The 20,323-nt window shown below is 43.0% G+C and overlaps 1 protein-coding gene across 4 annotated transcripts in view; it reads right to left on the bottom strand.

Moving 5' to 3' along the window:
- Positions 1-20,323, bottom strand: part of MYZAP (myocardial zonula adherens protein) — a 338,107-nt gene that overhangs the window by 62,995 nt on the left and 254,789 nt on the right. For all 4 annotated transcript variants that reach the window (XM_077939480.1, XM_028850979.2, XM_077939479.1 and 1 more), the window contains 3 exons: positions 18,579-18,665; positions 4,865-5,020; positions 1,682-1,774 (listed from right to left, as the gene is read on the bottom strand). In XM_077939480.1, coding sequence (XP_077795606.1) covers positions 1,682-1,774; positions 4,865-5,020; positions 18,579-18,665 — 336 coding nt within the window. The remainder of the gene's footprint in view (positions 1-1,681; positions 1,775-4,864; positions 5,021-18,578; positions 18,666-20,323) is intronic.

Raw genomic sequence — 20,323 nt, 5'->3', positions numbered from 1 at the left:
ATTATATCATGGGATGGTTTTAACCTGCATTAAATGACAGGGGAGGCAGAGCATCCTGTCATACACGTAAGAGCTCTCCATCTTTCCTTTAGTATAAGTACCTGTTACAAATCTTTCGTCTATTTTTATGAGTTGTAGCCTTTTTCTTCTTGATTCGTGGGGGATCTTTAAATATTCAGAAAATGAGCCTATTATCTATGACATGAAGGACAAATAATTTTTCCCGGTCATTTGACTTTGACATTTTTACCATCAGGAGTTTCTCATTTTAAAGTTGTCAAAGTTATCAGCCTTTCTTTTCACAGTTTTGGGATTTTATGTCATAATAAGAAAAGGCATTCCCTTACCCCAAGGGTATAAATGAATTCACACATATTTTTCTTCTAGCACTTTTGGGTTTTATTTTTCACATTTAAATCTTCGGTACATTTGGAATTTATCCAGGTATAAGACTTCCAGCAGCACGTAAGTTTTCCTAATAGCGCACATTGACTAGTCCATTTTCCTTCCTTTTTTGAGATGCTACATTTATCACATATTGGGGTACATTTCTGGAGAATTTTTAACTGATGTTTGTCTATTTATGTGCCACTACGATACTGTTTCACTCTCTGAGGCTTTTTCACTTTCTTTTAACATTTAATAAGGCTACTCCCTCTCATTGCTCTTTTTTCTTATTTTTGCAACTCTTTTTATTTATTTTCTATATAAACCTTAGAATCGCCTACTCCACTTATAAAAAAACAAAACCTGTTGGTCTTAGGCTGGAGTGCAGTGGCCGGATCTCAGCTCACTGCAAGCTCCGCCTCCCGGGTTCACGCCATTCTCCTGCCTCAGCCTCCCAAGTAGCTGGGACTACAGGCGCCCACCGCCTCATCCAGCTAGTTTTTTTGTATTTTTTAGTAGAGACGCGGTTTCACCATGTTAGCCAGGATGGTCTCAATCTCCTGACCTCGTGATCCGCCTGTCTCGGCCTCCCAAAGTGCTGTGGTCTTTTTATTGGGTCACATCAAATTGGTACAGTAACGTGGATCTTATGATGCTGAGTCTTCCTTTCAAAGCACATGGTGTTTCTTTCCACTTATTATAGTTGACTCCTAGGTATGTAGTATTTTTCTGTTGATGATATTTTGGAAATTTTTTGTACATTGAAACCTGTTTGTATATATTAATTCTATATCCTCTGTGTGTGTGTGTGTGTGTGTGTGTGTATAAAATTTTATACCCTGCTACAAATAACGAATTCCTTATTTGTTCATAGTAGTTTTTCTTTCATCAGCTCATGCTCACTTGGGCTTTCCAGGTATACAATCATATGGTTTGTAAACAGTGATAGTTTTCCATCTATCTGTGCCATTTTTAAACCTATATGTTTATTTCTCTTGTTTGGCTAGTATGTCAAGAACAATGTTAAATAATAATAGTGATAGCTGGCTTCCTTGTTTTGCTCCTGACTTTGGTGGGAATGCTTTGAACATGAAGAAGATTATTCTTGCCACAAAAATGTCCCTTTAGGTAACACATTTCATTCTGTGATAAAAACTTCCTCAGTTTATTTAAAATATAATTCTATTGATAAACAAGACTAGATACTCTAATATCTTTAGACACTAGCAACTGAGAGACCACTCTGAGCTCTGCCATGCCTCCCTATCTCCAAGCAACTGAGATAATGACTTACTGAAAGTTCCTGGGTGAGCTGTCGAATCTTCTGCCTCATCTCACCATAGTCTCCATACATTCGCTTTCTCACTTTTTCCAAAGTGGCTCTCACCTGTAGCCCACAGAGATACTAGTTAGAGATCAAGCTATAACATTTTCATACAAGCTTTCCAAAACTTTTAAGAAACTCTAAAGAAAGAAGGAACCCACATAAAAATACTCTTAAGAACAAGACAGTCAGGAAATTAAGGGAGGTCACCCCCAACAATTAGTTAGAAACTAGATAGGAATTATCCAAGTAATTTATATGTATAATTTTATATGTATATTTATATACATAATAAAATATATAGGCATGTATTAATATAGAATATATTAAAATATATGTTAATATGATATATTAATTACATATAATTATAGATAATTACACATAAATATAATAATAAATATTAATTAGCCAAATGAACTCTGAAGAAAAAATAGTTTGTTGAAATTCACCTATCACCCTCAAATTACATTTGGGCAAGGTTTTGCCCTTTTCCCATCACGTATTTTTACAAGTAGAATGTGTTTTAACAGACTCATGGCTAAGAGGAGCAAAGAAACCAAAAAGCAACCTCTAATTTTCCCTCTCTCTGCTCTGACTGCCAAAGAGCAATTAAATATCTGGAATGGAAGGAAGTAAAATATGAACCCTGGAGAGCCCATAAATTGGAAAGTCAGTTCCTCAATAATCACCAATAACACACAAGGCAGTAAACATAACAAAAGTTCAAGTGATCCCCAAAACACTTGTTTACACAAACACTGTTCAAGTTTCTCTACAGTACTACTTTCAGAGGCCTAGCAGGACCTCAAAAACTTTAAAAACACAACAAAAGACCTTACAAACAGTCCCTGTCTCCTCTCTTCTTCTGGTGTCCCTAGGATGGGGGAAATACTCAGGAATCCTCAAAAACGGCAGGAAGTCTCAAGGGAGTTTTCTCCAGCACACTCCAGAATTTCTCTTTTAGGAAGGGCCTAAAGGCAGCAGTTTGGTTAGAATGGAAGTGTTTAGGACATGGTATTGGAAGGTTTAATTTTGAAGCACATTGTTTTAAATTAGACAGCATGTTTATTAGGGGTTACTGGATATTGGTGGAGATTTGGGGGAAAGGAGAGTCAAGACTCCAAGACTTCCTGATATGAATTCTAAAAATAGAGTCTACTTTCTTGCCATTAACTACAAACATTTTGGGAAAATGAGGTTAAAAGTACAACTTTTCATTCTAGGCAGGCAGAACGGCTTTCACGTGTGGCCCTGAGCTGGCTCTTGCGCTGCTCCCAGTGCTGAGTGGGTGGAATCTTGAGCTAAAGGCAAATCTGCAACGACCAGGCCAGGGATGATACCGAAGCCACCTGTGGCAGGAGGGACCTGAAAGTTAGTTTTAAGTTGCAGATCACAGTGGAGGGTAGTAATTCCAGGTCATGTGACTTTGGCACAAGTCATCCACGACTCAGGATTAGCCAACATCTCCTCCTGTCTTTGTCTTGGGCAATCTGGGACTCAGGACTCTGTTTAGAAGGTTATTAAGAGAGGAGCCATGCCTCTGGAGCATTTAAATGAGGAAGGTCTATATATTTCCTTGAGAAAAAAATACAAGAAAGTTAAAATGTCTGAGCTATTCTTAACAGGAAATTCAAGAATTGAATATTCTGAAAGGTTAAACATTATGTCTGGAGGCCAGGCACAGTGGCTTACACCTGTAATCCCAGCATTTTGGGAAGCTGAGGTGGGAGGTTCACTGGAGTCCAGGAGTTTGAGACCAGCCTGGGCATCATGGCAAAATCCCGACTCTACAAAAAATTATCTACGGGTAGTGGCACGCACCTGCAGTCCCAGCTGCTTGGGAAGCTGAGGCAAGAGGATCACTTGAGGCTGGGGAGGTAGAAGCTGCAGTAAGCTGTGATTGTGCCACTGCACTCCAGCCTGGATGACAGAGTGAGACCTTGTCTCAAAAATATATAATAAAATAAAGTTTTAAAATTATGTTTGAAAGCTGGGATAACTAGGAGTTTGAGGTTGGTGGCTGTCATACACATTATGTATATGCATGTTAATTTTTCTGGCTTTTCCTCATACTTTCTGCTAAGCATTTATTATTTTTTAAATTCAACAAATGTTCCTTTTAAAAACTCACACAAAAGCTAAGACATCGTGAGTCTGCATCTTATCTGAAAACCCACAAAATAAAATGGGGCTCACAGAGCTGTGTTTTTAACCTTAGGTATTAAAGCCCAGCCAACCCCCACAATCTCAGCCTGAGGACTGAAGTATGCACCGAGTAAAAGTGACTTGCTGGGCCAGACACAGAGCTGGAGCTCAAAGCAAGGACTGTGAGCTCACAGGCCTGGGTGACTCCCTGGCCCCACACTGCCTCTTACAAGCACTTTCTAAGCCACTGGTCTATAATGTGAGCCCATCAGTGTCAGAGCAGCCCATCTCCTCTTCCATACAAGCTGGGTGGTTTGGTCAAGAGGGGAATCAGTCAATCTAGGGGAACACAGGATGGAATGAAAAGAAATGGAGAGAGAAAGAGAGAGAGAGAGAGAGAGAGAAGAAAATACTCCAAAATGTTAACAGTTGCTCTGGTTGAATGGTGAGATTATGAGTGATTTTATTTTCTTCTTCATACATATTTGTATTTCCCAAATTTTCTCAAAAGAACATGTAATTTAAAAGATAGGAAATAAACTATTAAATACAAGGAAGTGAATGGCATTGATTGGCTTGGTTGGACAAAGTCTATTGTGGTTGACTTCCTAGCATTTGTTTCAACCCAACTGATTGGTCCGAATCAGCCACATTTCTTCCTATTCCTTTTGCCAGGGATGGATTTGGGACTGGTAAGTGTGATAAAGAAAAACCACTCAAGAGCCTCCAAACCCTACATGGAAGGAGGAAGCCATCTGCTCTCCTAAGTATACTTACCTAGTAACATCCATCCAGCAGAAGTTCAACCTTTCCTTCCTTGCAGATTTACATCTGTACTTTAACATTACCATTTCCAGAAACCAAACACAGAAACATTTCCAGCCAAAATGATAACATTAAGAATTCTTTCAAAATACCTTATTACATTCACTTCAATGCTTCCAACTCCATCCTCTTGCATGCTACAAAAAGAAAACAGATGGGGGCAAAAACTCTTAAATGGCTCACATCTTTGATGTAGTTCATCTCTTCCTTCAGTTGACTCGTGGACCACCCATACACCACCATTTCTTTCTGCTGATTTTGATCTGATCTTCGCACCACACCATAAACAACACCCTGAGGAAGTTTCCTGGTAGGTTCTCCATTGCTCAGGTCAAGATGCTAAAAGAAAGTAGGAAAAGAGAAAAAGAATAATGACTCTTTAAGCCTCATGCAAACAGTTGTAATAATGGGCCCACTGTGTATGATTATGCAAATTGTGCCCAGCACTCATTGCCTGGCAGTGGAGATGGAGGGAGCAAAAATCCCACCTGGTCTCTGTTCACCAAGTTGATTTGGCATAGGCTTGGGCTGCATGTATCCCGGAGGAAGAGCACCCTTTGCTAATGTCTATAAGGGCCCGTCCACTCACCTAGGAGTAACTCCCACAAAGATACCAGATGGACTTGTGTTGTCCTAGTAACAAGAGCAAGCATTTGAAACCTCATGCTCTTAATAATGCTATCTTTCCCCTTATCCCAGCTTCTCCATATGACTCCAACCTCATCACTAAATACATGGCCTACAACGCACAAGGTTGAGGCTGGCGGTCATCTAGCAGCCAAACTGTCCTCTGAGGGTAGGGCTGGTCCTGGGGCCAAGTTCTGAGAAAAGGGGGTAGTGTTAGTACGTAACCTGTTGTGATCATTCATGAAATATTTCTGAAAAGCCAGGAAGAGGTGGTGCGACTGCAGCCCAAAAGGATCCTCCCAGTCCTGTTGGCTGGTTCTTAATTCCTTCAGTTAAAGTTTTGGTCATTGTTGAAATGCAAATACCCTTGAGAAACAGTAACATGTCCAAGCCTTAACACGCTTTTACAGAATGAAGGCTTAGCAAGCAGGAAAGGGGTATATTAAGATTTGTTGAGCGCCTACTATAAGCTAGAAATATTCCTAAGCACATTTAATGTTCGCAACCACTCTGTGACACAGTAATTGTCCTTTCTGTACTTTCCACTTCATAGCTGGGAAAACTGAAGTTCAAAGAGGTTAGACAACTTGCTTATAGACAGACATCTACATTCAAGCCTGGCTCTGTGATTCTGTCTGACATTAAGCACCTCCCCATACCGCAGGTTATGTTTAGATGCAGGGGACAGAGTAGGGGCCTTCACAACACAGAAGGGACAGAAGTAAGAAAAAATCCAAGATCAAGGACTGAGACTCCAGACAAACTGGTCTTCTCTCAATTTTCCCTGGGGCGGACCCAGGTACCTCGACAATCCCACAGCACAGAAACCCAAATTCCATAAGGGTAATTCTGCTCTCCTGCTAACTTTTCAACTGCCTTTACACAGAGATTCTTGCCATGTACTTGAAAAAAAAACAAAAACAAACAAAAAAAAACGCTTTTTTTTTTTTGAGACGGAGTCTCACTCTGTCACCCAGGCTGGAGTGTAGTGGCGTGATCTTGGCTCACTGCAACCTCCACCTCCCAGGTTCAAGTGATTCTCCTGCCGCAGTCTTTCAAGTAGCTGGAATTACAAGTGTGTACCACCACACTAGCTAATTTTTGTATTTTGTTTGTTTGCTTTTGAGACAGAGTTTTACTCTGTTGCCATGCTGGAGTGCAGTGGCGCAATCTCGGCTCACTGCAGCTTCCGCCTCCTGGGTTCAACCAATTCTCCTGCCTCAGCCTCCTGCGCAGCTGGGACTACAGGCGTGTGCCACCATGCCCAACTAATTTTTATATTTTCAGTAGAGACGGGTTTTCACCGTGTTGCCCAGGATGGTCTTGATCTCTTGACCTTGTGATCCGCCCACCTCAGCCCCACAAAGTGCTGGGATTACAGGCGTAAGCCACTGCACCCGTCCAATTTTTATATTTTTAGTAGTGACAAGGTTTCACCATCTTGACCAGATTGGTCTCAAATTCCTGATCTCAAGTGATCTGCCTGCTTTGGCCTCCCAAAGTGCTGGGATTACAAGCATGAGCCACCACACCTGGCCCACAAAATATTTTTTAACACACAAAACTTTAGTCTGCATTTGGAAATCATTCACTGTGGCAGAACAGTAAGTACTTTATGATCCCATTCATTCAAAGTTTGCAAAATCAAAGAAAGGTCTAGAAAGCTACGTGATGATGATGAATCTTACAGGTCTCTAAGGAGGGAACCTCGGGTAGGGTGGGGGTGCTAGAGATCAGGATGGACTTTTGTCATTTTATTTATACCTTTCTATCTTGCTTGTTCTTTGTTTTGTTTTGCTTCGTTTCAATGTAAGCTTTTTTAAAAGTAAGACAATACAACAACCATTGCTTCTTGCCCTTCTTCCCACGCTTGGAAAGAGATGGATGCAAGGGGCTGTGATTCCTTGTACTTGCTTCTGGTAAACGCTTCCTCCTGAGTCCCTTACAGCTGGGTCCCAAAAGCACTGATGCTACCCTGACATTTGTGCTTAAGTTTGGGTAACTGAGCTGTTAAATAGTTTGCAGCAGAGTCACAAACTGGCATTGAGTTATCCCCAGTTTACCGGACATATAACCAGGAAGAGGAAAAGCTCTAATGAAACTCCCCAAATACCAGGAAACAAAAGCAAGATCTTTCAGTCACAGACTCCACGCAGTTCCTCAAAAACAAGCCAATTACGACACAGAGCTTTGGTGAAATGCATTTCTGCAAAGCAAAGGCTTTCAGAGGTGAACTGGCTTGCAGGAAAACTCAGGTGGCTGGACACAGAGGATCCTGCCCCTGGCCTGGGCAGGGAGATGAGGCCGCCACAGAGCGGGGAAAATACAAGCAATGCCAGGAACACTGAGGTCTGTAGAACACTCCTGAGCGGCCCAGGTCTCAAAGTTGTACACACAGAAAGAGATCAAGATACACTGAGTGAAAAATCATAAATTTCAAATTTTTGTTTTTTAAGACTGTGTGTTTGTGTATGTAAAACTTCTAGAAAGATGGAATCCAGATCTCTAACGACAGTTTCCTCAGGAAAATGAGATTTCACTTTTTCCTTCATGTTCTTTTGTGGACTTTGAATGTTTTTTGGCAAAAAGAAAAAAGCATTATGTTTGAATTGATCATTTGTGTAAAAGTCAGGGTCTAAATAAAAGGGCCCCGGGAAGGGCACGGCCCCAGGACTCTACCCGCAGTGGAGATGGAGTCCTCTCCACGCCAGGGGAGGGGACTCCTGAGGCAGCCCAAGGAGCTGATGGGCCCTGACAGGAAAAGTGAAGAAGAACGTTACTGAAGAAAGAGGAGGGGGAAGACATTTGTTGTCAGGTGATTTTATTATATATAACATATAACATACATTGTAACATATATGTTATATAACATATTGTATATAACATATATTACATTATATACAATATATAATATTTCCTTTAATCCTCACAGTGACCCTACTGTGTAACTAGTATGACTTCTCTTCTTCCAGGGTAACAGCCTGGGAGTGCCTGCCTATGTCTTTCCAAATTGGAGCTCTTTTTTCACCACAGTGCTACAGTCAGGAGAGCAACTGGAACTCACGTCTCCATGTGGTATCCCAGGGTCTCCAGTCACAGGGAAGCCAAGAGCCTGCCTTCAGGTCTCAGGGCCATTTGGAAGAGGCAGGCCCAGGGTGGGGGGCTCTTTCCACTTCCCCCACCCATCCCCAACCCCACACCTGCCTCACTGTCTCCCTTCCGTTCCTTTAGGAGCCAACCTCCTTCTTGTTTCAAGGTAATCACACGTGCTCTTCCCTCGATCTGCACTGCCGGGCTGAAATGTCGCTTCCTCAAGAATCAAGAATGCCTTCCCTGACCCTTCGGACCCCTGAGGTCTTCTCGGTCCACTCTCACAGCACTTCCCCACGACACTCACCACAGCTGCAGCCCAGCGACTGTTGGGATATGTCAGTATCCTTGTGTGGGGAAGGCCTGCTTCCCTATCAACTGAAATTCCAGCAAGTCCAGGGCCCAGTTTGTCTTCTTTTCCACTGTAATTCCCAGATCTAACAGTGACTGACATGCAATGGTCTCTCAATAACTATTTGCTGAATGAACAGGGAACTTTAGAAGTTGAGAGAGGTCTAAGAATTACTCAGGGTACATAAATATGGTCCAAATGAAGCGAATACCTGTTATTCTTCTTAGATGGAGGAATAGACAGTTGATGTTTACCCCAGTCACAACATGTATACCCAGAAAAGCTGCTAGGAGCAGAGATGTCTATCATTTTTATAAAATGTCAGCATGCTTTTGGTCAAAAACTGAACATAGGAAAAAAAGAAAAAAGCTGATATGCTGCGCAAGATGTTTGGGGCTAAATTTCTCTCCTCTTGTATCCTTTAAAATACCTCCCAATAAGAAAAGTATTACGTTTTAGGCAGAAGAGCATTATGATGATATTAAGAAACAGTCTCTTTTAGAGAAACATGCTGAGATACAGATGATGTATATTTATTTCCTTATATAGCATGGATGTAGATGAGGCAGGATTGGCCATGTATTGAGGTAGGTGGTGCTGGGGAAAGGGCCAGTGACTCATTACACGATCCAGTCTCATTTTGTATGTTTGAAACTCTCCAAAATTAAGTTTTTTAAAACCTCCTTATAGCCGGGCACGGTGGCTCATACTTATAATCCCAGCACTTTGGGAAGCCAAGGCAGGCAGATTGCTTGAGCCCAAGCATTTTGAGACCAGCCTGGGCAACATGGTAAAAATCCATCTCTGCAAAAAATGCAAAAATTAGCTGGATGTGGTGGTGTGTGCCTGTAGTCCCAGCTACTTGGGAGGCTAAGGTGGGAAGATTGCTTGAGCCCAGGAGGTTGAGGCTACAGTAAGCCATGATCACACCACTACACTGCAGCCTGGGCGACAGAGCAAGACCCTATCTCAAGAAAATTTAATTTAATTTAATTTAATTTAAAAATCAAAAGCCTCCTTATAATTCTACTTGGTTATTAAAAAATCAAATTTTAAAAAATGTACTCTAGACCTATTAAAAGCCTCCTGGGCATGGAACAATACTAGATAAAATCTGCTTGAAAATAAAAGGCCTGGACGGGCACGGTGGCTCATGCCTATAATCCCAGCACTTTGGGAGGCCGAGGTGGGTGGATCACGAAATTAGGAGATCAAGACCATCCTGGCTAACACAGTGAAACCCCATCTCTACTAAAAATACAAAAAATTAGCCAGGCGTGGTGGCGGGCGTCTGTAGTCCCAGCTACTCTGGAGGCTGAGGCAGGAGAATGGCATGAACCCAGGAGGCGGAGCTTGCAGTGAGCTGAGATCACACCACTGCACTCCAGCCTGGGCAACAGAGCAAGACTCTGTCTCAAAAAACAAAAGAAAATAAAAGGCCAAATAAATGTGTAGAATAAAAAGAAAGTTATTACAAAGAAGGAAAATTGACTGAAAGGGCATTCCATACTCTCAACACATACACAAAATCTCTGGATTAAGCTGTTCCCCGTGAGTGTTCACAGCTTAAAATCTACCCACACTATGGCTGACCTCCCTAAAGATACATCTGGCAGCCAGTGCCTTAGAAAGAAAGAGTAGCCACAGAAAACTAACTCAGCCTAAATTCCTCTCGTAAGGGATTTACTGGCCATCAAAGAGTCTGGGTTAACAAGGCCAACGATATTGTCCAAATCTTAAATGAGAATATAGGATCCTACAATGCAACAAGCTCCACAAAGTCAGGGACTACATCTGCCTTTTTCACTGCTCTATCTCTGGTACCCAGCATAAACAGATGCTTCATAAGTACATTTTGAAGGGAAAAAGAAAGATGGAATATTTGGAGTATACTCATCCTTGACACTGAGGATTAATCTGTGCAAAACAAGAAAATCCCTTGGTCAATCAGGGTTCTTAGGGGAAATAAGAGCGGAAACGCCACTGAACGTACATCAAACTGACAATAGCAGACTAACACAGCCAGTCCCCCGCCCCGCCCCACCGGCCAGGATGGGCAGCTGGTCACACATCCTGGCTGCCAGTATGATTGAGAAGGGCCATAACGTGACTCGCGTGACTTCCAGACTGGAAGCCAAGTTATTTCCAAAACTTCTGACTTCAGACCTCTTTTCTCCAGCCAGAGGGCAGCAGCTAACCCAGGACTGCTGAGCACAGAGCCACTGGGTTCCCTGCCCATCTTGCAGGCAGAGGCTGGCACTTCAGGAATGTGCTCTGGCTTGTCCAACCTGTGTATCTATCTCAGCAAATTATTTGGCCCAGGTCATTACTCATACTTGACACTGTTCTGCTTTCTTGGACAAAAATAAACATCACCTCTGAGCCTGAAGGGCCTTTCCAGAGCCTGGGAAAGAAACAGGGAGAAATGGGCAGGCCCGTATTCTCAGAAAAACTGAAACCTTCGGCTTATCAAATACTTGGCCAGGCACAATGGTGTATGCTCGTAGTCCCAGCTACTTGAGAGGCTGAGACAGGAGGAATACTCGAGCCCAGGTGTTCAAGGCAACCGTGTGCTATGATTGCACCTGGGAACAGCCACTGTGCTCCAACCTGGATGACATAGTGAGACCCTGTTTCTAAAAAATAAAACTAATTTAGTTAATTCTGACAATCTCAAAGACTGAATAGTGCTCACTTCCTAAGTAAACTCAGGAGAAAAGATCACTTTCCAAGCTTAAGATGAGAAGGAAAAGGAAAGCTTCTAGCCAAGCAGAAGTCCCAAAGAGAGTGGCATTTGTAATGACAGCACCCTGACAGGAGTGCTAGTGTACAGCTAGTGTCCAGCTTCGATGCAGACTAGTGTACAGCTAGTGTCCAGCTTCGATGCAGACAGTAGTTGCTTAGGCCTAATAACCCCAGTGGAAAAGGGAAGAATACATGGGAGAAAAAAAAAATCAGGAACTGCTTTTCTGGAACCCATGGGTATAGTACACACCTTAGGTAACCTTGACTGATACAATGTAAATATCCTAAACAGAGTTTCTCTGATAGGAGAAAGCATGCAAGTCAATATTCCCATGGCAACATGGCCCGTCACAGACCTGAGCGGGAATTGCCAATCCACTGTCTACTAGCTGTGTGCCCCAAGAAAGTTATTTTCTGTACTTTAAAGAGCTTCAGGGTCCTTAACAGTAAAATGGGGATCATACCACCAATTTCAGTGGGCAGTCTAAGGAATATACGGAATAAAATACACAAAACACCTAGTGGGCTGATAGCATACTAGTAGATACCGGGAGTTTCTAGTATCAGTGGTGTGAGTTTTTAGTATCTGGGTTCCTACTCAACTCTACATGTCTATCTGAATGAGTCTGTCTGTCTGTCCACCCTGTTCTTAGTCTTTTTGCTATTCTCATCACAGTTGTCAAATTGGCTTTGACAGCGCAATAGTCACCCCCAAACTGTCCTTGGTTTCTCTTCATGGGGAGTGAATCACAAAGTCTCAGAAGGTTAGAAAAAATGGAAAAGAGTTGTGTAGTCCAGTGGGTTTTCAGACCCTATTCCCAGCTCCTCCTCCGTGTCTGTCAAGGTTGTCAGGTGAAGAGATGGGGGCCTGCTGGAGGCAGCCAACATAGCCCTGATCTTATTTCAGTTCCACCTGCTGCACCCTGACCACTTTACCAAGAGCACTTCCACATTTACCAACGTGAATAAAGGAATGTGTGGAAAAACACTGGCTCTAGACTAACACTTCTATTTGCTAGAAGAAGCAATGAAGACCCCTAGAGATAACCTGACTGGCCCAACCACCACAGGGGTTCATGAGGAAGCCGGGACTCAAACCCTAGGTCTCTCCCCATCCTCCAGGGGCTGTTATCTCTGAGGGCCACGCAGAGTCCCTGGTGTGCTGTCACAAAGGGCAGCCCGGCCCCCACCTGAAGCTCTGAATCATGGCAGCACACTCGCTCACTTGGCAACAACCCGCGAGGTTGTATAAACAGTCACACCAAGGACGAAAACTCAGCAGGCTTATTCATCCAAGGCTTTTAAAGGAAAGAAGACTATAAAACCTACTGGCAAAGACTTCCTCCTTTTCAACATTTTATTGGGTTATGAAAATTCCCAACTCTACATCCATACCCTTGCATCTGCTCTCTCTCACTCAGCATTCTCAAAGGTCTAGAGAGAAAACAGCTTCTTTAAAAACAACAGGTCACTGAAGGACACCTCCAAAGTGGGGATGTCAATAGCTATTTAAAACAGTATCTGCCTCAAGCTATTTTATCTATTCGCACAGGACTTTACCATCATAAAGACTCAGAAGCAACTCAAATCAGATTCCCTAAAATTCAACTCTGCAGTGAGGCCCTGATTCAATATGCTAAGTCTGCAATAGCTGGTGTGGGTTCTGTCTCTGTGTGTACGTGTGTGTGTCCCTGCATATACACATAGGAATCTGTTGCGCATGACTATGGAGAAGAATATGGATACATAAATTCAGAGTTTTTTGAAAACAATAGGTACCTAATTTCAAAACTATTTATTACCAATTTTAATTTCAATGTTTGGCATGTTTATAAACATTATGTTCTACATTTATCAATTTCTCAACATGTAATTTGTGCCCATAAACTAATCAGCACCCTCCCATATTATTAATGATTTTTAATGTTCAATATTCGAATAAAAGCCCATGGCTAATTCATGTGAGTTGTTAATATCATTCAAGGTGATTTCCTCAAAGAACCTAGTTATGGGTTGAATAGCGTCCCCCAAAAAGATATGCTGGAGTCCTAACCCCCAGTACCCAGGAATTTGACCTTATATGGAGAGCAGGGCAAGTTAAGATAAAGCCATTAGACTGGGCCCTATTGATGTCCCTATAAAAAGGGGAAAATCTGGACACAGAAACATGAAAATGTCATGTGAAGATTGGAGTGATAATGCCACAAGGCAAGGATCACCAAGAGCTACCAGCAACTGGAAGAGGCAAAGAAGAACTCTCCCCCTAGAGCCTTCAGAGGGGGCACCACCAGCACCCTGATCCCAGACGTCCGAACTCCAGAACTGTGACAGAATACATTCGGTTACTGAAGCCATCTCGTTTTTCATGCTTTGTTGTGGCAGCCCTAGGAAGCTAATATAAAACTCAACCATCATAACCAACAAGCATTCATTAAGCACCGACTATGTGCAAGGCAGAGACCTAGGTTTTGGGAAGAGAGAATAAAAAGACTCAACCTAATTTCTCTGTGTGTATGTGCCTACATATACGTTATACACAAATTTTGCAAAAAATATATATGTATGCCTACATGGAGTTCTTAGCAGTACATGGCTAGGTGCCAAATGAAAGGGGCAGCCTGGGTGTCCTGTAGGTTAAGGGAAGAGTGACCACAGCACATGGAAGTCAGGGAAGTTACCAGAAGGGAAGTGGGCCTTTAGCTGAGCCTTGAAGGACAGGGAAGACTTGGATAAACTGAGATATGGCAGGGAAGGGACTCCAAGCATGGCTAGGGCCTCAGCAAGGGTTAAGAGGAGGGAAGAGATGCTATGTGTATAGAAAATAAAGTCAGGAAGGAGGAGAGGCAGGACAGGCAGCTTCAGGCAGGAGAATAACTCCAGAAGGTCTAAGGGGGTAAAAACAAAGACCCAGGGCCACTGGGTTTGGCATTCAAAGGGAAGAGATTCAGCGTTTAGTCATTATCTCTTTAATCCATATGACAAACCAGACACTGTGGTGGGTATTTTGCATATATTAGCTCATTTACTCTTTGAAACCAGGCATCGTTGTGTCTACTTTAAGGATGAGGAAGCTGTGCATTTGGGAGCTCATCTGTGGTCAGCAGAAAGCAGTCTCGGGGCAGGTGATGTCTCCTGAAGGACTAAAAGGAACAGGCAGCCAGGGGATCTGCCTTAGGGGTAGGAAACCTCCAAATACACCCCCACAAACCCTTGACTCCATCAGAAGGTGCTGACCCTGTTGTAATTGCCTCCGACAGCCTCCAAACACACCTTTGTGGAAATGGGCAAAATACACCATCCACAACACATCTACATGGGGAGTAATTCCTCTCTCCAATGACTGGAGAACAGCAGATGGAAGAATGGCCCAAATGGCAGCAGCCTCTATGCATGGCCAGCTGTCCCATGACACTGTGGCATCCCTGCAATATTAAACACCTCCCACAACAGTGTGAAAGTCTGAGGAAGGCCCAGGCTGCCCTCGTCATTTGCAGCTCTAACAGGACCCTGGAAATCCTTGAGAAGTCTCACTTCAACAGAAGTCAATCGGGCCACTTACAACTTTCTATTCACATATCTGAGCCAGCTCCAATCCCCTGGCCTTTGCACACAGACGATCCCTCTTCAAAGGAACCAAAGTCATGTGACCACGTAGGGTCATCTAGAGTTGTGGCATCTTGCAATTCCATGGGTTCCAAGGAGGGGAAGCCATGTTGAAACCACATCCAAGGAAGTGGCCCCTACAGAGTCTCCTCGCCGGTGCATGGCCCTGGCCCTCAGTGACTCATGCCAGGAACCTGGCCAGGACATGGTAATGAAATCACTCAGAGCAACCTCCCAGTTACCCCTAGAAACTTCAAGGGCAGACACCACCCAAGGACTTCATCCCTAGGGAAACAACAGCCCCACCCTCCTCCCCTCTACCCCAGTTCTTCTGCAATGAGTCACCAATGTGTCACACACAGGCACTTAGACTGGTCCACCTGGTGTAAGAAGTATCCTGGTGCATACGCTATCCCAGCAGTGCCTGTCCTGTGCTCCTCAGGGCCTTGGAGTTCTCAAGCATCCACAGGAGGGTTTCTGGGGGCTGAGGGGTAAAGGGAGACTGGGAGGACTTGGGCCCCCATTAGCACCACTTTTGCTTGGTTTGCATATAAGGGTTCAGTAAAACATTTTGATTTTTTTTCAAAGAGGGTCCTATTGACAAGTTTGAAAAGCACTATTCGAGACAAACAGGCAAACTGGCACACAATTTGTTGACTCCACTCAACACTGCTAAACACACAAGGCTCCTTCCGTGGCATTACTTGATTCTTCTTCAGTGGTTACAGACCCTCCAGGGTCCTCCAGCACCTAATACCCCAGTTTTGGCACCCAGAAAACTTTCTCAAACATCTCCCAAGGCACGAAGCTTGGGTCTAACTCCAAAAGACTATATTCCCCAGTTCCTCTACCATCTGTACCAACAGGCACAGCCACCAGGCCCTTGTCCTGTCCCTCACTCCAACTTAGGCCACTTCTTCAAAAAGTGTTCTAAGCAGCTCTGAGCACCTGGACACAGCCCAGGCCCATGTCTTGGACCAAATCATCAGCTCTAAAAGGGACAGGCAGGGAGAGGAGCAGTGAGGACAGAAGAGGACACTGCCTAGTGACAGATGGCCCCACTCAGTCCTGTTCATCAGCAGGTGTGCAGCGGCTAAAGCCTGACCACTTCCACTCTCTGCTTAGGACTTTTACTCCCAAACTTTGTCTTTGGAGAATGTTTGAAGCTACACAGAAGCTGAAAGAGCCACTCAGCTACATAACCATAGTACCATTATCACAAGAAAATTAACATTTATTTAATAATACGTAATATATAGTGCATATACAAAATTGTATAGCCATCCCAGCATATCTTCTATAGGATTTTTTTTTTTTTTTGCCAAGATCTAATCCAGATTCACTCATTACATTTAATGTTAAGTCTCTTTAGTCTGCTATCTGCAACAAATTCTCATCTTTTTTAAAAATAACATTGAATTTATTGAGGGATTCAGGCCAATTGTTTAGTAGAATGTCCCACATTCTGGTTTTCTGTTTCCTTATTATTAGTTAAACAAGTTTGGCATGAATATTACGTATGTGATGTTGTGCACCTCTTAGCTGAATCACCTCAGAAGTCATGTAACATCAGCTCATCCCACTATTGGTGAAGTTAGGTTGAATCACTCAGTTGAAATGCTGGTTGCCTGCCTACTCCACTGTGAAGGTACTGTCCCTTTAGAATCAGTAATCCATTGGGGTGATACTTTGAGAGTAACCTACAATAATCTTTCACCAACTTATTTTTGCATCTATTGATGAGTATACCTGGAGGTTACAAAACAGAGATTTTCTAAACTGATTAGCTAGTGTTCTATTTAAAAAAGGAGGCTTCCCTTTTTTATCCTCTCATCTTGCGCCTCTACTCCTCTTCTCCAATTATTACTATAAACATAAAGATTTTTTAAAATATCCATTGTGTTATAACCCACGACTGTCATTATTCTGTTTGATGCTCCAGTTGTTCCCATTTTTGGCCAGTAAAAGCCCGTTCAAACTGGCTGCTCGTCCTTTACTAGGATACTAGGACCCCATTTGTCTCTGAGTGGCACTTTATTTTCCAGAGGTCCCATATCCCCCTCATCTTTTCCCTGCTGCAACCCAGAACTAGCTGTTTTTCTGGATCTTTTTAGTGGAACTCATCCACTCTTTGTAGGCAGATCAGCAATTTTACTTCTTCTCACTTTCTCTAGTCAGAACTTCATTTTCCTTTCTCCCTACTTCCTTTCCCTGGCATTCATCAGTTGCATCAGCACAGGCAGCTCTCTGTCCTTGGTAGAAAGTGGGGAGGAGACGACAAGGACAGACAGAGGCCTACGGTAAACTTAGGGACAGTATCAAACATTTCGCCGTCAATGAGAAGCTTTCTTTTTTATAGTTGACCACATTCATGATTAACCCCAAAGCAAGGCTTGTATTTCAAGAGGTCACTATGTCGTGACTCCATTTATGACATTTATATCATATCATTTTATTTTATTTTATAATCATATAAAATACACGCACAAGAAAAAGTACTGCCTACTTCCTAGCACCCCATCCTCTTCTTTTACTTTGTCTCCATCAGCACTTACCAGCTCCTAACCTCTATAAAATGTACTTCATTATTTTGTTTACTTTCATTCTTGTCCCACTAGAATGTAAGTTCCATGGATGACAGATTTGGTTAACTGCTTTGTTCACTACTATACTCCTACTGTCTAGAACAGTGCCTGGAATGCAGTAGGTGCCCCATAATTATGAATGAGTAAAATGGGTTGGCCAGGACCACAGGCCTAGAGGTCAGCAGGACCTCCTCTTTATCCTTCAAGCCTCCTACTTCACGGTCACCTCCTAAGCAGTCAGTTATTTCCTTCTCTGTGTTCCCAGATTCCGTCTTACAGGGATGGATCCTAACACCTGAAATATCGCATCATCATTGTCTCACCCAGAAAACGGCAAATTCCTCCAAGGCAAGGACATACTTATCTTCTTGGCCTCAGGACTTAGCACAGGAGCTGGCACAAAAATGTTTGCGGAATGCCTCCTACCCCCAGCCAAGAAAGTGCCCTTTCCCCGCACCATGCTGCCTGCCAGGCCTTCCTCTCTTCTGCGGGAGCAGGGCCCCCGGCTGCTGCTCCAAGCTGCTGAGAAAGGCTCCAGCCCCGCCAGCTGCTCACAATAGGCCCTTTGATGCAACTGGATTGGGCTGTTTCAGAAAAACCCACATTCCCTGCCATAGCACCTGTCACTAAGGCCAGTGTCCCTGCAGCTTCAAGGCAACACAAAGCCACAGTGTTCACCAAGAAACAAGAGCAGGGCACGTCGCTGGCAGAGCCAGCTGGGGAGAGCTCTCTGTCTTCTGGGAAGACGGGAGATGAGGTGGGAAGGTTGAGGGGGTCTTCTCCTCAACAGGGGCGCAAACACTCAGCCTCTGGAAATGGCCTGGTTAGGAGATGGGAGAGTGGGTTAAGGGTAGAGACTGGAACTTTTTGGGGCTTTGCCTCAGAGACACCTTACCTGCTCCTTTCTCTCAATCTTCTTTTCACTTTGCTCAGGAACTGGACTCTCAGGAGGTACGGTCAGCCGTAGTCTACAAACATTTGCCTAGAAGAGAGGGAAAGGAGAGGCCAGTTAGGAGTCAGCATTTGGGGCAGAAAGAGCCAGATGACCTTGGGCTTCTCACAGCCTGTTTCCCCTACTTCCAATGGGGATCACTGCCCTGATCATACAGGAGCCATACAGGAGATAAGGCCAGCCTTATCTTCACAGTACCAGGCCAGCTTGGTACAGCACAGGGAACCACCACCCTGGGGCTCAAAGAAGGAAACTACCACATCACTTGATCCATTTCAAACATTTCTTTACCAATGGCTCAGGTTCCATAACAATATGTATAGAATGATCTCATTTCACAAGTATAGGCAAAAATATAGCTAGAGGGACAGAAGCCAAAATATGTACAGTGGATATCTCTATTGGGATGGGAGGGTGCTTTCTACTTGCCTATATACTTAATTTTTCTATAATATACATGTACATGTTTAATCACAACTTTTTTTCAAAAAAGTCCACATACCCATGTTCATAGCAGCATTATTCACAATAGCCAAAAGGTGGGAGCAACCCAAATGTCTGTTGACAGATGAATGGATAAACAAAATATGATTTATACATACAATGGAATATTACCCAATATTAAAAAGGAAGGAAATTCTGACACATGCTACAACATGGATAAACCTTGAAGACACTTTGCTAAGTGAGATAAGCCAGTGGCAAAAAGACAAATACTGTATGATTCTACTTAGATGAGATACCAGGAGTAATCAAAATCATACAGACAGAAAGTGGAACCGTGGTGGCCAGCAGGTAAAAATACAGGGAAAGTTAGTATTTAAAGGGCATGGAATCCCAGTTTGGGAAGATGAAAAAAATCCTAGAGATAGATGGTGGTGCCATTTGCACAACAGTGTGGATGCACTTAATGCTACTGAACCATACACTTAAAAAGGGCCAAAATGGTAAATTTCACAAGTACGTTGCTACAATTAAAAATTTTAAAAAAGCTGTCCCTGTTTGCTTAATACAGACTAAAAATAAGACAGTTAGCTGGAAAGGCATAGGAGAAGAAAATGTAATGCTTACGAGTTGGTAAGACATCTGACTCCTTAATTAGCTATACCAGCATGAACATTTGTCACTAGTCACTGAGATCCTCATGTCAGTTTATTAAAGGTTGCCAACAAAGTTCACAGAAATATTGCATAAAGGTTCCTAAATGATTTTTTAAAGTCTAAGTTGTACCATTTCTGTTAAAAATAAAAAAGCATTACACCATTCAGTGAGAGAAGCTACAACTTGTGTGATTTATCATATTCTGTTGACAAAGGGTGACTAGGAGCAAAGTCATATTCCTACTCAACAGCGCGAAAAATGGACTACTATAATCTGTAGTACAAGGGGACAATAACAGTAATAATAGTAATAGCTAACCATGTATAGGAACCTTCTAAGTGCTTTACAGGTATTTATTCATTTAACCCTCACCACAAACCTATGGTAATAGATTCTATTACCTGCCCCATTTTGCAGATAAGTAAGCTAAGCCTCTGAAGGGTTACATGGCTGGGAAATGGCAGAACTGAGATTTGAACCCAGGCAGTCTCTGGGTTCAAATTAGTTCATTCTTAGCTCTTATACTCATGGCCCCCATCACATGCCTGAAATGCCATATGGGCTCGATTCATGGGAGTGCTGTTTGC

This window comes from Macaca mulatta, chromosome 7 (assembly GCF_049350105.2).
Source record: "Macaca mulatta isolate MMU2019108-1 chromosome 7, T2T-MMU8v2.0, whole genome shotgun sequence".
Taxonomy (NCBI): domain Eukaryota; kingdom Metazoa; phylum Chordata; class Mammalia; order Primates; family Cercopithecidae; genus Macaca; species Macaca mulatta.
This window is presented reverse-complemented; position numbering and strand designations above follow the sequence as displayed.